This window comes from Daktulosphaira vitifoliae, unplaced genomic scaffold (assembly GCF_025091365.1).
Source record: "Daktulosphaira vitifoliae isolate Bord-2020 unplaced genomic scaffold, ASM2509136v1 Scaffold_266, whole genome shotgun sequence".
Lineage (NCBI taxonomy): Eukaryota > Metazoa > Arthropoda > Insecta > Hemiptera > Phylloxeridae > Daktulosphaira > Daktulosphaira vitifoliae.
In genome coordinates this window covers 1-17,492 of record NW_026099832.1, presented here as the reverse complement: position 1 = coordinate 17,492, position 17,492 = coordinate 1, and the positions used below count along the sequence as shown (strand labels likewise).

The window sequence follows — 17,492 nt, the reverse complement described above, 5'->3', positions numbered from 1 at the left end:
CATTTTCAAAAGTTAAGTTGAAAAAGTTAATTTTTTGTAAAAAAGTTACCATTTTGAAACTCTTCCTGTGGGCTGTTAAAGTGTCAAATGTTCACAAAAATATAGAAAATGATAGGTAAATATCTAAGGTATCTATAAAAAGNACAAAAATATAGAAAATGATAGGTAAATATCTAAGGTATCTATAAAAAGAAAAATTATATTGATTCGGTCATTTTTAAAAAAGTTATGGCAATTTTAAGTAAAAAAAATTGAAAAAATATCGAAAATTAGCGATTTTTAAATTTGTAATTTTTTTGGGGATTTCCCCCGTTTACGGTGAACGAGGGAATTTTTTTCAATTTTTGAGGGTAATGTCTTCAACTAGATACGATTTGTGATCTTTTGACATATTATTGATTAAAATCGGTATAGTGAGAGCTGAGATTGAGCGTATACGGACACAAAAAAAAAAAAAACACATCATAGTAAAATTAATACCTTCTGAGCTTCGCATCGAAGCTAAAACTCTCGATATGGATGAAAATTAGCGTACCAGTTCCGATGATAGCTAATTTCCAACTATAGATGTTATGTTCTTGAACGAATAGNACTAGAGATGTTAAGTTCGTGAACGAATAGTTCATTTGAACTATTCACTTAGATGAACTATTCTGAACTGTTTCAGTACCTGTAACTTAACAGTTCACAGTTCGAAAAAAATTGGTAGCAATGTATAAATGAAATAGTTCGCGAACTTCTTGAAAAATTCTCTGTGGTTCGTTGTTCGAAATACTGTAAATGGTTAATAGCTGTTTAGAATTAGATAACAAATAAATTATATTGTTAAAATGTTACAAGGTTTTTAACTGTTTAACAATAAAATAAATTCATACAATGTACAAATATTAGATCAGATTTTTGATTTAACTTAGGACTACTGGTCAATATATCCACCTTGAATTAGGTGATAATGATAAAATGAGCCATGAGGGTATTGATAATAATTTTTTCTTAGTTTATGATGTTCAGGTTAAGGGTTAGTTTATAACTTAATTGCCCATAAGTAGTGTGAACTACAACTGAACTGTGTACTGCTGTACTAATAGTGATAAAATGAATAGTTCATTGCCAAACAATATTAGCATGATCAATAAAATTAGTGAACTTAAGGATAGTTCATTTGAACTATTCACTTGAATGAACTATGAACTAATGAACTATTCACAGAAATAAACTAAACTTACCATCTCTATTTCCAACAAAACGTACGTCGTTTGACGCGGCGGTCCAATGGCGACATCACGGCTAACCTTTAGAGTAGGGGTTAATAAATATTTCTGCTCACAAGTAGAAATATGTCAGTGCCCGAAATTGCTGAGAATAATTTGAATAAAAAAAATATCGTAAGGCGACAATGTATGTGGTGAGCAGTGCAAATGACGTTCAAGATAGGAAAGGAGCAAAGTGAGTGTACACACAAATGCCGTCCCTGAACTGATCTGAAGTAGTACACAGATGACTATCTCGCACGTGCACAAACAAATCGCAACACCTTATCATGATTATTTAAATGATAAGTGTCGTCGCAACACGCATTCGGCTCAGCTAAGATAATTTAGAACAACTGTATATACTTATATATACAAATAGACAAAAAAAAATAAGTAGATACTTTTTGTCACGTTACAGAAACCCCCCTGAGAAGATTTGGAGTGAAACAACAAAACTTTTCAAAAGAGTGTAAGCGTGAGAAAAAAGTACCTTAGATGACTAGTAACTAAAATGAAATCAGCTTATAGCATCAGCCGACTTATATTTTCGAAGAAATATAACATTAAACGTGCCTTTGACACCTCCCGACAATGGACAAATTACCACATAAGAATTATTTTGCTTCACTTCAGAAACTGAATAGGGACTATCATAAAGCAAAAAAACTTCCCAATCAACTTGTCGACCAGAGCTGAGTTTATGAGTTCGCACTAAAACTTGATCGCCAATATTGTAGATACTGCGGGGCCTTTTCGATCATGTCGCCGCTTACGCTGTCCAGCTTTAGAAATTTGAACTTCGCGAATTATAACAAGTTTACACTCTTGAGGCATTGTCTTACACAGAGGAAATTCAATTACGCTATCTACAATGGATTTTTCTTCTTGATTGTCAAATAAACTTGCTGGTGTGAATTCAGTTGACTCATGGATTGTATGTTCAAGTACCCACTCGATATATACTTAATGACGGGGCCATTCTATATGGTATTGGCGACAATATGTTCTGAATAAACGTCCCAATTCGCGCATAACTCTCTCAGAGTCAATTTATAGTTACCTTAATTTTCAACTCATACCCCAGTACCACTAAATTTAGTCAGTAGTTTAAGTTAGTTGTGTTTGTTTTTATGCTATTGAGCCAACAAAGGGGCTGTTTTGTTGCATATAATTGCTAGTTGAGTTTTTACCAATTATTGTTTTTGGGCCTTATTTTTTCTACTTTATTTGTTATTATTATTTATTTGAGAGAGTTTATATTTATTTTTGAATTTTTGTAGATTTTATCNTTATTTTTTTATTTTTGTAGATTTTATCTTTGTTGATATATTATTCAGAGTTTTTGTTTATTTATTATTGTTGAGCTAGAAGGGCTACTGTTTTATACTGTATTTATTATTTATTATTTTAGTNTCTTTGTTGATATATTATTCAGAGTTTTTGTTTATTTATTATTGTTGAGCTAGAAGGGCTACTGTTTTATACTGTATTTATTATTTATTATTTTAGTCAAAAAGGCTAACTATATATTATTCTTATTATTCATTATTATATTATTGAAAATATTATTATCAATCATTGTATAATTTTGAATTATTATTTATTTTGTTAAAGACACATACTTACATATTTAAGCGCTACAATGATCNATTTTGTTAAAGACATATACTTACATATTTAATAGCTACAATGATTACTGGTTTTGCGCAGGCACCACTCCCACCACCAGTGATTCTATTACCACACTACACACTAGCAGGTTGATCAGCTTTAGAGTGGTATACCAAGAAGCCAGTCTATAGGTAAAAAAGGCGTGGGACCGGGGGTAGTATTTTACTACTTAATACATCCAGCCCGTACAAATATTCATCTTGGATAATCCTCGTTTTTAATTAATAACAAATATCGTGTATGAAAATATTTTGAACTCACTCTAAATAAGATTGAACTATTATTAACTTTTTATTAAGCTTTAATAATCAAACAACTATAATTACAGAATTATATAAACAATAAGAATCACTAACTGTTCGAATAAAATTAAACAATTTACGATATTAAATATTAATTATACCTTCTTTTTTTAGGTATAGAGCTTGCAATGTACTGTTACGGTATTTAACTAAAACTAAATTCTCGTTAGAATTTGTATCAATCTCAGACCCATTATGTAGCTCGGTAAAAATAATACAAATTATTATTTTGTTCAATTAATTGTTAATAGTGAATTATTTATTATTGTTCATTTACTTTAAGGTGTCTTACTATATTAACAATAACTTAAATCCATCTATAGTTCTTATATTTAATGATGTACCAATTAAAAAATTGGATGAAGAACAAATACCATTGAAGTTAAGTGAAGTATTTAAAAGCTTATTGATGATGAAGATTATTTTGACCTAGAAAGACTGAGAACATCTATTAAAAAATATAAANCTCTAAATAAGATTGAACTATTATTAACTTTTTATTAAGCTTTAATAATCAAACAACTATAATTACAGAATTATATAAACAATAAGAATCACTAACTGTTCGAATAAAATTAAACAATTTACGATATTAAATATTAATTATACCTTCTTTTTTTAGGTATAGAGCTTGCAATGTACTGTTACGGTATTTAACTAAAACTAAATTGTCGTTAGAATTTGTATCAATCTCAGACCCATTATGTAGCTCGGTAAAAATAATACAAATTATTATTTTGTTCAATTAATTGTTAATAGTGAATTATTTATTATTGTTCATTTACTTTAAGGTGTCTTACTATATTAACAATAACTTAAATCCATCTATAGTTCTTATATTTAATGATGTACCAATTAAAAAATTGGATGAAGAACAAATACCATTGAAGTTAAGTGAAGTATTTAAAAAGCTTATTGATGATGAAGATTATTTTGACCTAGAAAGACTGAGAACATCTATTAAAAAATATAAGCTATCCCTATTAAAAACACTAGAAACTAATCCTAATTCTACTTTACCATTCTTAATCATTTTTGACTTTTTGTATGGTAAGAGTAAATCAGATGTGAGTAAAATTAAATAATGTTAAAGAAACAATACAAAAGTAAAATTTTTTTTGACTGCATAATTTTAGTTAGACGAAATATTGAACACAATTAGCATTTTGAATAAACTTATAACTGAAGATATCTTGTTTTGGATAAAAATTTTAAGAGATTATTTATTAAACGATCACAAAGTAGTTGTAAGAGGAATTCCATCTATAAAAAAACAGCACGAGCTATCTAATGAAGAAATTCAAAGAGTATCACAACGCAAAAATGATTTAGGCGATGATGGTTTAAAATTAAAAGCTAATGAACTACTGAATGCTAAAACAGAATGTGAAGTAATATTAAAACAATTAAATAATAAAAATGTTCAATAGTTATCATTTATAATCTATTAGCATTATTTAAGGTACCTAACGAGGCGTGGAAAGGTGTAGTGTATTATTAAGTCAGTGTCTTAGAGCTGATGTTCAACTGTGCTATTTGTTATTAGTTCCCAGATGGGTGACCATAGTTTTAGTTATTAGTGAGGTAGATGTAATGCCCATGCACTCAGACCTGTTGGTCCATTGGCACATCTCATACCAAAATGTCTTGGTTCGGTTTACACACATAACTGTTATCATAGAAGTGTTATTACATTATATCATTGTATAACGGTAGACTATTAAGTCACTCCCAGAGGATAACCAAAGAGTCTTTCTGACGAAATTAAGTATCTCTCTGGGTCTTAGGTTTTTAATATTTTCTTTTTCNAATGATTTAGGCGATGATGGTTTAAAATTAAAAGCTAATGAACTACTGAATGCTAAAACAGAATGTGAAGTAATATAAAAACAATTAAATAATAAAAATGTTCAATAGTTATCATTTATAATCTATTAGCATTATTTAAGGTACCTAACGAGGCGTGGAAAGGTGTAGTGGATTATTAAGTCAGTGTCTGAGAGCTGATGTTCAACTGTGCTATTTGTTATTAGTTCCCAGATGGGTGACCATAGTTTTAGTTATTAGTGAGGTAGATATAATGCCCATGCACTCAGACCTGTTGGTCCATTGGCACATCTCATACCAAAATGTCTTGGTTCGGTTTACACACATAACTGTTATCATCGAAGTGTTATTACATTATATCATTGTATAACGGTAGACTATTAAGTCACCCCCAGAGGATAACCAAAGAGTCTTTCTGACGAAATTAAGTATCTCTCTGGGTCTTAGGTTTTTAATATTTTCTTTTTCAGGAAAAGGTTTACTCAAGTAGTTTGATCTTAGTGTGGACAAGGTTTTACATTCGCATATTATGTAAAATGAGTCTTCCTCTTCTACGCCACTCTTCCTGCAAAATAGTAATTCCGATACCCCCATTGGAATAAGACCATATTAAGTGAACATGTCTGTTAGTAGAGCAGTCAAAGTGCTTATTTGATGTCGAAACATGCTATTAAAATCACCCAGCAGTAGATTGGGGGTTTTGATAAATATTTTAGATTGTCTAGGTACTACCAAGTACTTCCAAACTTCCCTGTGTTGTTTTCTGCACCAATTCTTGGGTAGCGGTTTGAGCGATTACTCAGTGAGTCCTACCACTGGTTTTGACCCAACATAGATGTTCTTTGCTCCTTTTCTAATTAGAAAGTCAGCTATTTTATTTCCAGCGATACCACCGTGTCCTGGTACCCACGCTAGTGTAACTTTGTTAAACCTCGATAGTGATCCTAAAGTTTCCCTGCATTTGAGGATAAGATTTGAATTCACCTAATCGTTACAGAGTGCTTTTAGAGCCGCTTGAATATCACTTAAAATAGTTATCTTTATTTTCTTATATACTAGTAGGTTCTAAGCCCCTACCCGTATTGCCATCACCTCTGCTTAGAAAACAGGGTGTTGTGCCCAATGACATACTGATATTTATTCAAGGTTTTAGACCCCAAATTCCAGCACCAACCTTTCCTAATTTTTTGGATCCATCCGTATACNCCAAGTATTTCCAAACTTCCCTGTGTTGTTTTCTGCACCAATTCTTGGGTAGCGGTTTGAGCGATTACTCAGTGAGTCCTACCACTGGTTTTGACCCAACATAGATGTTCTTTGCTCCTTTTCTAATTAGAAAGTCAGCTATTTTATTTCCAGCAATACCACCGTGTCCTGGTACCCACGCTAGTGTAACTTTGTTAAACCTCGATAGTGATCCTAAAGTTTCCCTGCATTTGAGGATAAGATTTGAATTCACCTAATCGTTACAGAGTGCTTTTAGAGCCGCTTGAATATCACTTAAAATAGTTATCTTTATTTTCTTATATACTAGTAGGTTCTAAGCCCCTACCCGTATTGCCATCACCTCTGCTTAGAAAACAGGGTGTTGTGCCCAATGACATATTGATATTTATTCAAGGTTTTAGACCCCAAATTCCAGCACCTACCTTTCCTAATTTTTTGGATCCATCCGTATACATTACAAATCCTCTGTTCTCAGTCATATAGTTAATATTCCATTCTCTGCTTGTAGCGATTTATACTTTGTAGAAAAATGTTATCGTAAGAATCGGTTTGACATAGTATTATTGGGGTATTCCAAAATGGCCTGGTCTATATCTTTTAGTACTTTACGTGTTTTACTGAGTTGTTCTGCATAGTCCAAGTACCTAAGTTGTGGAATCTTTGTGCTGTGATTTTGGCGTGAGCTTTAACCTCTAGATGCAGAGGAGGCAAACCGATTAGTGTCTCTTATGCGACCATTGGTGTAGTTCTTAATGCTTCAGTAATAGCTATGGCAGCCATTCTCTTTATGCGACTTGATTCTTTCTTGGGTGTAACGAGTGTTATTCTGATCCACTAGACCTTGGCATCATCAAAATCATAGGTTTAATCACTAAAGTGTACAGCCAAAACATAACTCTTGGTTTAAGACCTTGACACAGTACCGTGTTTCCCTCAGCCGCACATCACGTTACCAACCTAAATGAAAGTGTATCGGGATCTGAATCATAAATGCATGGTGGCCTAGTGGTAAAGTTTGTCTATACGACGCCTTGGGTCTCGGGTTCTAATCCCGTACCGTGCCTCTTTTTTCACATGATTTTCGGTACACGTTCTATAACTGGCCGTCAATCCCCGGCGGCCGTGTTAACCTCATGTCTTTTCCAGGGTTCTGTTTCAAGTCCATAGTGTGGTCATTGCTTTTTTGACTCTTGATACCAACATGTGATTTTCAATTTAGCTTACTATGTAAGATAATACCTAAATATTGTACTTCTGATTTTAAGCTAATTTNTCTCTTTATGCGACTTGATTCTTTCTTGGGTGTAACGAGTGTTATTCTGATCCACTAGACCTTGGCATCATCAAAATCATAGGTTTAATCACTAAAGTATACAGCCAAAACATAACTCTTGGTTTAAGACCTTGACACAGTACCGTGTTTCCCTCAGCCGCACATCACGTTACCAACCTAAATGAAAGTGTATCGGGATCTGAATCATAAATGCATGGTGGCCTAGTGGTAAAGTTTGTCTATACGACGCCTTGGGTCTCGGGTTCTAATCCCGTACCGTGCCTCTTTTTTCACATGATTTTCGGTACACGTTCTATAACTGGCCGTCAATCCCCGGCGGCCGTGTTAACCTCATGTCTTTTCCAGGGTTCTGTTTCAAGTCCATAGTGTGGTCATTGCTTTTTTGACTCTTGATACCAACATGTGATTTTCAATTTAGCTTACTATGTAAGATAATACCTAAATATTGTACTTCTGATTTTAAGCTAATTTTTTGTTCATGTCCCGTTTAATCCCGTTCTCCTTCTAGTGAACATAACTACGTCTGCTTTATTTAGATTAATAGATAGACCATACTTACTACATCATATATGCATAGTGTTTAGTCTCTGTTGTGCTAAGTCTATAATAGTATCTGGGAATTTACACACCACTACTATAACTAGGTCATCCGCATAGGCTTGTGTATAACAGTATTTGTTTAACTCTTTAATAAGCGAGTTTAATACTAGAAACCATAGCAAGGGAGACACAACCCCGCCTTGTGGGCGGTTGGGTATCATCTCGTTTAATACTATTCATNTTACAGAGTGCTTTTAGAGCCGCTTGAATATCACTTAAAATAGTTATCTTTATTTTCTTATATACTAGTAGGTTCTAAGCCCCTACCCGTATTGCCATCACCTCTGCTTAGAAAACAGGGTGTTGTGCCCAATGACATATTGATATTTATTCAAGGTTTTAGACCCCAAATTCCAGCACCTACCTTTCCTAATTTTTTGGATCCATCCGTATATATTACAAATCCTCTGTTCTCAGTCATATAGTTAATATTCCATTCTCTGCTTGTAGCGATTTATACTTTGTAGAAAAATGTTAATCTTAAGAATCGGTTTGACATAGTATTATTGGGGTATTCCAAAATGGCCTGGTCTATATCTTTTAGTACTTTACGTGTTTTACTGAGTTGTTCTGCATAGTCCAAGTACCTAAGTTGTGGAATCTTTGTGCTGTGATTTTGGCGTGAGCTGTAACCTCTAGATGCAGAGGAGGCAAACCGATTAGTGTCTCTTATGCGACCATTGGTGTAGTTCTTAATGCTTCAGTAATAGCTATGGCAGCCATTCTCTTTATGCGACTTGATTCTTTCTTGGGTGTAACGAGTGTTATTCTGATCCACTAGACCTTGGCATCATCAAAATCATAGGTTTAATCACTAAAGTATACAGCCAAAACATAACTCTTGGTTTAAGACCTTGACACAGTACCGTGTTTCCCTCAGCCGCACATCACGTTACCAACCTAAATGAAAGTGTATCGGGATCTGAATCATAAATGCATGGTGGCCTAGTGGTAAAGTTTGTCTATACGACGCCTTGGGTCTCGGGTTCTAATCCCGTACCGTGCCTCTTTTTTCACATGATTTTCGGTACACGTTCTATAACTGTGACAGGCCGTGTTAACCTCATGTCTTTTCCAGGGTTCTGTTTCAAGTCCATAGTGTGGTCATTGCTTTTTTGACTCTTGATATCAACATGTGATTTTCAATTTAGCTTACTATGTAAGATAATACCTAAATATTGTACTTCTGATTTTAAGCTAATTGTTTGTTCATGTCCCGTTTAATCCCGTTCTCCTTCTAGTGAACATAACTACGTCTGCTTTATTTAGATTAATAGATAGACCATACTTACTACATCATATATGCATAGTGTTTAGTCTCTGTTGTGCTAAGTCTATAATAGTATCTGGGAATTTACACACCACTACTATAACTAGGTCATCCGCATAGGCTTGTGTATAACAGTATTTGTTTAACTCTTTAATAAGCGAGTTTAATACTAGAAACCATAGCAAGGGAGACACAACCCCGCCTTGTGGGCGGTTGGGTATCATCTCGTTTAATACTCTTCATTACTTAGGTTTCATTGAGCTGTCCAAAAATGGACAGTTATCATTCTTTTGGTTAGTTTCCAATCAGTCACTTGTTTATTCTGTGTATCATGTGACTGTTCTCTGTTGTTATTTTCAGAGCCAGGAAAGTGTGTGATTATCAAATGTGATATTGTTTCATTATCATTACTGGTGAACATTCCGTCTGACAGTAGTATTGTCTTGACAGTTTTGTTTAGTCCATTCCTTAGTGATCGCAGAAGTTTAGTTGCTATATTTCCCCACAGAACTTCTCCCAGCTTTCTCTTTTAGACTTTTGCAATACACATTTGTAATTCTTTTCTAGAGATGTTCCAAACCTGAGTTCATGACTTCATTTAAGAGCTTACTTGAACTCTAAACTGAAGACAGATTAACGTTCTATCAAGCTACACCCCGCCCTGTACCTTTCCTTTCTATTAAAGGACAGTTTTTCTTGTTAGCCGAGACTATCAGTAATAGATCCATTATTACCTCTCCTCTTTAGTTGATATTACTGCTCCCCCAAATAGTGTGGTGAGCATTAGCCTAGGATGAGTTCTAATTTTTCATTTTTGCAATAATTAAAGAGCACAGTTAAGTCCCTACCTGGGTCTGTCACCTCATATGGTAGGTATCCTAAAGCTACTCTAATATTTTCACCATCGTATAGTGTTACTCTAATAATAGTTAAATGTGCACTTTATAGATTAAGTACAAAGCTGGCTTTAAATTTTTTCGTAAATCAAAATGCAAGTTCTTGGTTTATCTGATTTTTTAGCAAAATTCTTTTGATTTAGTTCCTTAATCTGGTCACCATTTATCTATGGTTCTATGTCTTCAAGTAAGAGTCCTTAGTAATACACAGCTGGCCCCTTAACTGTGATGCATTTTTATTTGCGTGAATTGAANTGATGCATCTTTATTTGCGTGAATTGAATTCTATTGTCAGAGGGTCTAAATTTGAGACTCTCGATTTTGTCAGCTACTACTTCCTGTTGATCTTGCGACTTTTAGTCTGTGTGTTGACGTTACTATTTCTTTTTTAGTAGACGGTTCACCAAGTGTCCCGTTGTTCGCACTGAAACTTTGAAGTGCGATNGACCAAGACTGAGCTATCAAGAACAAGACTATGACCAAGACTTTGACAGTCTTGGTCTTGTTCTTGTTTTGCTCATCACTACTATTCATTACTTAGGTTTCATTGAGCTGTCCAAAAATGGACAGTTATCATTCTTTTGGTTAGTTTCCAATCAGTCACTTGTTTATTCTGTGTATCATGTGACTGTTCTCTGTTGTTATTTTCAGAGCCAGGAAAGTGTGTGATCATCAAATGTGATATTGTTTTATTATCATTACTGGTGAACATTCCGTCTGACAGTAGTATTGTCTTGACAGTTTTGTTTAGTCCATTCCTTAGTGATCGCAGAAGTTTAGTTGCTATATTTCCCCACAGAACTTCTCCCAGCTTTCTCTTTTAGACTTTTGCAATACACATTTGTAATTCTTTTCTAGAGATGTTCCAAACCTGAGTTCATGACTTCATTTAAGAGCTTACTTGAACTCTAAACTGAAGACAGATTAACGTTCTATCAAGCTACACCCCGCCCTGTACCTTTCCTTTCTATTAAAGGACAGTTTTTCTTGTTAGCCGAGACTATCAGTAATAGATCCATTATTACCTCTCCTCTTTAGTTGATATTACTGCTCCCCCAAATAGTGTGGTGAGCATTAGCCTAGGATGACTTCTAATTTTTCATTTTTGCAATAATTAAAGAGCACAGTTAAGTCCCTACCTGGGTCTGTCACCTCATATGGTAGGTATCCTAAAGCTACTCTAATATTTTCACCATCGTATAGTGTTACTCTAATAATAGTTAAATGTGCACTTTATAGATTAAGTACAAAGCTGGCTTTAAATTTTTTCGTAAATCAAAATGCAAGTTCTTGGTTTATCTGATTTTTTAGCAAAATTCTTTTGATTTAGTTCCTTAATCTGGTCACCATTTATCTATGGTTCTATGTCTTCAAGTAAGAGTCCTTAGTAATACACAGCTGGCCCCTTAACTGTGATGCATTTTTATTTGCGTGAATTGAATTCTATTGTCAGAGGGTCTAAATTTGAGACTCTCGATTTTGTCAGCTACTACTTCCTGTTGATCTTGCGACTTTTAGTCTGTGTGTTGACGTTACTATTTCTTTTTTAGTAGACGGTTCACCAAGTGTCCCGTTGTTCGCACTGAAACTTTGAAGTGCGATGATTCTTCTGCGAAGAACTGTTAATTCACGCTCTTTTTCCGACAGGTTGTCTGTAGGATTCCAGTTCATCAAAAGTCGTTATTTTGTGGTATTTGTATGTTTTTATCCATATAGTTCTCACAATCGGTCAAGAAATAAAGGTCCATCACAGCAGAGCTAGATACTTTGATACTCTATGTTGCGCCAGGTGCCATAGAGGATAACNATTATCATTACTGGTGAACATTCCGTCTGACAGTAGTATTGTCTTGACAGTTTTGTTTAGTCCATTCCTTAGTGATCGCAGAAGTTTAGTTGCTATATTTCCCCACAGAACTTCTCCCAGCTTTCTCTTTTAGACTTTTGCAATACACATTTGTAATTCTTTTCTAGAGATGTTCCAAACCTGAGTTCATGACTTCATTTAAGAGCTTACTTGAACTCTAAACTGAAGACAGATTAACGTTCTATCAAGCTACACCCCGCCCTGTACCTTTCCTTTCTATTAAAGGACAGTTTTTCTTGTTAGCCGAGACTATCAGTAATAGATCCATTATTACCTCTCCTCTTTAGTTGATATTACTGCTCCCCCAAATAGTGTGGTGAGCATTAGCCTAGGATGACTTCTAATTTTTCATTTTTGCAATAATTAAAGAGCACAGTTAAGTCCCTACCTGGGTCTGTCACCTCATATGGTAGATATCCTAAAGCTACTCTAATATTTTCACCATCGTATAGTGTTACTCTAATAATAGTTAAATGTGCACTTTATAGATTAAGTACAAAGCTGGCTTTAAATTTTTTCGTAAATCAAAATGCAAGTTCTTGGTTTATCTGATTTTTTAGCAAAATTCTTTTGATTTAGTTCCTTAATCTGGTCACCATTTATCTATGGTTCTATGTCTTCAAGTAAGAGTCCTTAGTAATACACAGCTGGCCCCTTAACTGTGATGCATTTTTATTTGCGTGAATTGAATTCTATTGTCAGAGGGTCTAAATTTGAGACTCTCGATTTTGTCAGCTACTACTTCCTGTTGATCTTGCGACTTTTAGTCTGCGTGTGTTGACGTTACTATTTCTTTTTTAGTAGACGGTTCACCAAGTGTCCCGTTGTTCGCACTGTAACTTTGAAGTGCGACNAAGTGTCCCGTTGTTCGCACTGAAACTTTGAAGTGCGACGATTCTTCTGCGAAGAACTGTTAATTCACGCTCTTTTTCCGACAGGTTGTCTGTAGGATTCCAGTTCATCAAAAGTCGTTATTTTGTGGTATTTGTATGTTTTTATCCATATAGTTCTCACAATTGGTCAAGAAATAAAGGTCCATCACAGCAGAGCTAGATACTTTGATACTCTGTGTTGCGCCAGGTGCCATAGAGGATAACAATAGTCACTTTACCTTTCGGCTAACTACCCTGTGACAAGTTAGCAACCCTCTTACTTGGTATGGCTGGGTTAGGGGGGCCTATTCGCTGTTGGCAAGCAGGTATGCCCAGGCCTACTTGTCTCAACTAATCAAAGTCATGACCGGCTAATAGCAGTGGTACGTGTTGCCAACGCCACTGAATTAACTAGTTCGTGGGGTTTATAAGGCAATGATACTTACAGATCCTCCTGTGGGAGATGGGTGACTATACAAGAACTTTAAAAGTGGCACACACCTTGCTCTGTTACTGGTTCCTGTGCCATAATAAGGCTGCGTCTGGTCGATAGCCAGTGTAAAAATCTTGTCAAATCAATAAGGTCGTGCTAACAGCAAATAGTTGGTTCAGAGTCTATTGAAATGATAATGAAGATTTACGGCACATATCATGTTTTATCTATTAAACCAATTTTGAACATTTCTCTGAGATTAACTAATTTATTTAGTTTTTTGATAAATAGTGATTTTAAAGCCTCAATTAATTTATGAATTCATAAATTTCAGAAAAAACCCCCCAGTCAAATGCTAACGTCAATTAAAATCCCTAATGTTGAACTCGTACAGTTTTTAATTCGTGATACTTTTTCATCAAATTCAATAAATCAACACAAATTATTCAATACTTCTGAAGTTCCATTGTTTGTTGAAATCGATAATGTTAAAAGTAATTTTGTTTATGTAAGTAAAAAAATTATGTATAATTTTGGAGTACTTGTAATACCTACTAATAATATAATTCTACAATAATTCCTTTCAGATTAGAGCATTTTTCAACACTAAAGACATGGCATTACATTTAAGAAAATACTTACCCGTTTTTCTTGGTTCAATAACGAATAGTACTATAATACGAAATGGTGTAGAAATAGATTATATAGAATTAGAAAAAGATATTCTTCAAAAACAAGCATCTATTGGGATTTCTTCAGGAACGTTTACATTTGGATATTTTTCCTCTGTTATAAATATGTCAGTTAAGGTATGTTCTAATGTCAGAGAATGTTTACATTTTTTTAATTAAAAAAAAAAAAGAAATTTCTTATTTTTTTAAATATTTTTTATTTTTTTATCATAATGTACGTATTTTACGATTTTATATTAATATTTATTTTATTATACTTAACTTAATATGATTTTGGAAATTATTTCATTCAATTCAAAGTTTGATTGTTAAAATAATTTTTTTTGTTTTACTTATCATAATCATGTTATCATATTGGATATAATAATTAATCAATCATTTATTTAGTTTTAAATATAAAATTTTAATAATTAATATTTGAAACTTTAAACTCATAATGAATGTTTTAATTGAATAGGTCGAACTAGAAAAATATCAAAAAAGCATCAAATGGCTTCATGATATTCTTTATAATACAGTCATTACTAAAAATTGGCTTTCTGTTATATTGTCAACAATGATAAATGAAATTTCTAGCTATCGTAGAAATGGAAGAGACATGGTAAATCAAATTTTAACGAATATGGTGTACAAACAAGGTAATTATTGAATTAGATTAGAAAAATAGAACAATCATAAAATATTTATAAAATCTATATACATAGTGATTCACTTATTATGAACCACTTATTTAATCGAAAAATAAAAATAATATTAATAATTTCTTTTAGTTTCTTTAAGGTAAATGTTTTTACCTAATTTCCCAGACGTACTTTTCTTTGCATTTACATATAAATAATTCAAGAACTCCTGAATTACTGGTCCAAAATTTGTTAACGATCAGTCTTTTCAATAAGCTAGTAAACTAGGGGTGTTGTTTTTTGAAAAACGAAAGTTGTCACATTTATAAGGTATAAGGATGAACATAAAAAAACTTTGGGACTGAAAAATTGAATGAAACATTAAACTAAAAGAAACAAATAAAAATATTATTAACATTATTTTATTTTTCGACTAATTACGTGGTTCATGATAAATGAATAATTTTGTTTATAAATATAATGTGTAATGAGTATTTCTTTTATTGAAGCAAAGTTGGTAGGACTGGATTGACCCGATTTCGGGGAACCGTCATGCACTGATTTCCCACCCCGTGTCATCTTTTGACATCATCACCAGTAGTAATGTTTAAATAAACTCATCACTGCTACCATGTCACAACGACATTAGTGTAAGTAATTGTCGCTGTGACTCTAAAATAAAATAAAATGCGACTGACAAATGAGTACTAATGTCTGTAACAGTAATCAGTACATTGGCAAAATGACAGTATACATGTGCTATGTATTATATTACAAATAACTTATATTTCATCCATGGATAAAAATTAATCAGTAACCACTTTTCTGTTACTTGTCTAATTAATGATAATATTGATTCCATCAAATGTATAGATATATTAATGAATATTATGGAAATGATAAACCTTTTACACATATTACGTTGAAGTATCGTTGTAACTAATTGTTATTGCATCATTTGGGTGATATATGGTAGTATTATGTGGTGAAAGCTGTATTATAAAACGAAAGCAATAAAAGTTTCATCGTGTGGCGTAAATTTACGCAGTATATTAGAAATCATATATTGTGATTGGAATGAGTGTCTCTTATCCATTCGGGGTGAATTATATAGCAGTTTGAAGGAATCACGTCAAATATTATACATTTTTATAGTTTCGTTGCGAAACTGAAAAGGTATTGGTTTTGTGTTTTTTTATGTTTATCCATTAAAATGCGCAGTTCACATTGGACCATTTTTAATCATCAATATCTCAAAAGAACCTGATTTTAATCTAGTAGAACCAACGTAAAATATTTAGTAGATCATAAGTAATTAGATTTGTCATGACATCGCGAAACGTTCGATATATTAGGAATTCAAATAGTTTCTTATAAACTACCCAGTCGATTTCTTTTAAAAATTCATTTTATTTTATATTTTTATTTTTATTAGTTACATATATATCTCCATTTATTTGTTATAAAATAATTTATAGTTCTTCCTTTATATCTTATAAGGACGTCAAAATAATATTAGCTACGATGCGAAAAACAAAGCCTATAAATGTTTTGACTGTTTGTTTTTTCTCAGATAATTTTACTTAATAAAAATAAGAAATATTTTTTCGGTATTTTTTCCTATAGTAATTTAATACTCGGGTATTTTTTTTTAATAAGGCACAGAGGTCCATATATGGAACAGCTTAATAATTTATTTTATTTTTATACTTATAATTTTAATTTCCTTGTTAAAATTATGCTAATTAAACAGTTTTTTTAACAGATAACAATGCATACGTTTGTAGTACCTTAAGACAATATAAGTTTTTAACTAGTTTGCAAAAAACAATTGAAACTGAAGAAGGTTGGAAAATTGTAAATGAAGATTTGAATAAATTAAAATTATTTTTAACTAATCCAGATAACATTAAATTACACATAACTGGTAATATAGATAAATTATGTGATATTATTACTGAAGCTTCCGCTGCATTACATAAAATAATTCCAGATAATTCACAGCCATTAGTACATCCGTAATATAAATTGGAATATATTATTACAATTATATTTAATAATGAGTTTTATTATTATTTTAAATTTTAGATTTAAAACACAGTTTGATTCTGAATTTATTTTACCTTTAAATCAATGTGAAATTCGAGGTTGTATTGTTGGAATGGGTTCTATAGTTTCAAGTTTTTTTATCCAAGCTACTGATTGTATAAACGATTATAACCATCCAGATATAGCTGCTATTCGTGTATTATTGATATACTTTACTCAGATGGAAGTATGTAATCGTTATGATTAAAATATATTTTTGTTAAATGTTTTTTTTTTTGAAATTGAGAAAAAGGTAATTCAATAATTTTTTACCAAATCAAAATGACCAAAGATATTATGTAGTAATAAGAATAAAGATAATATGATGCAATTTAAAGAGTGAGAAAATTTTAAACATTCTAAGTCTTCTTCTTACTCGCCTTAATCCCAACTACTTGGGGTCGATCACCCTAATCCTAAACTTTTACTTGACACGATTTCCCACGTCATTTACGCTAACATCAGTTGTCCTCATATCGCATTCAATAGCATCCCTCCATCTCTATTTTGGTCTTCCTCTACCTCTTCTTCCTTCAAAATTTCTGTAACTGTTCTTACAGCTTCCGCCGATTCTTCTCTC

General features: G+C 32.7%; 1 protein-coding gene across 1 annotated transcript; it reads left to right on the top strand.

The window, feature by feature from the left end:
* Nucleotides 1-1,003: 1,003 nt before the first annotated feature.
* On the top strand, nt 1,004-17,099 carry LOC126909324 (uncharacterized protein C05D11.1-like; the record flags this gene model as incomplete). The annotated part of the gene is made up of 10 exons (XM_050691737.1): nt 1,004-1,011; nt 3,341-3,431; nt 4,018-4,293; nt 4,363-4,617; nt 13,847-14,020; nt 14,100-14,321; nt 14,662-14,842; nt 16,590-16,670; nt 16,728-16,842; nt 16,913-17,099. Coding segments are annotated over exons 1-10 (1,590 nt in total), but the record flags the coding sequence as incomplete, so codon positions are not given.
* Nucleotides 17,100-17,492: the final 393 nt, after the last annotated feature.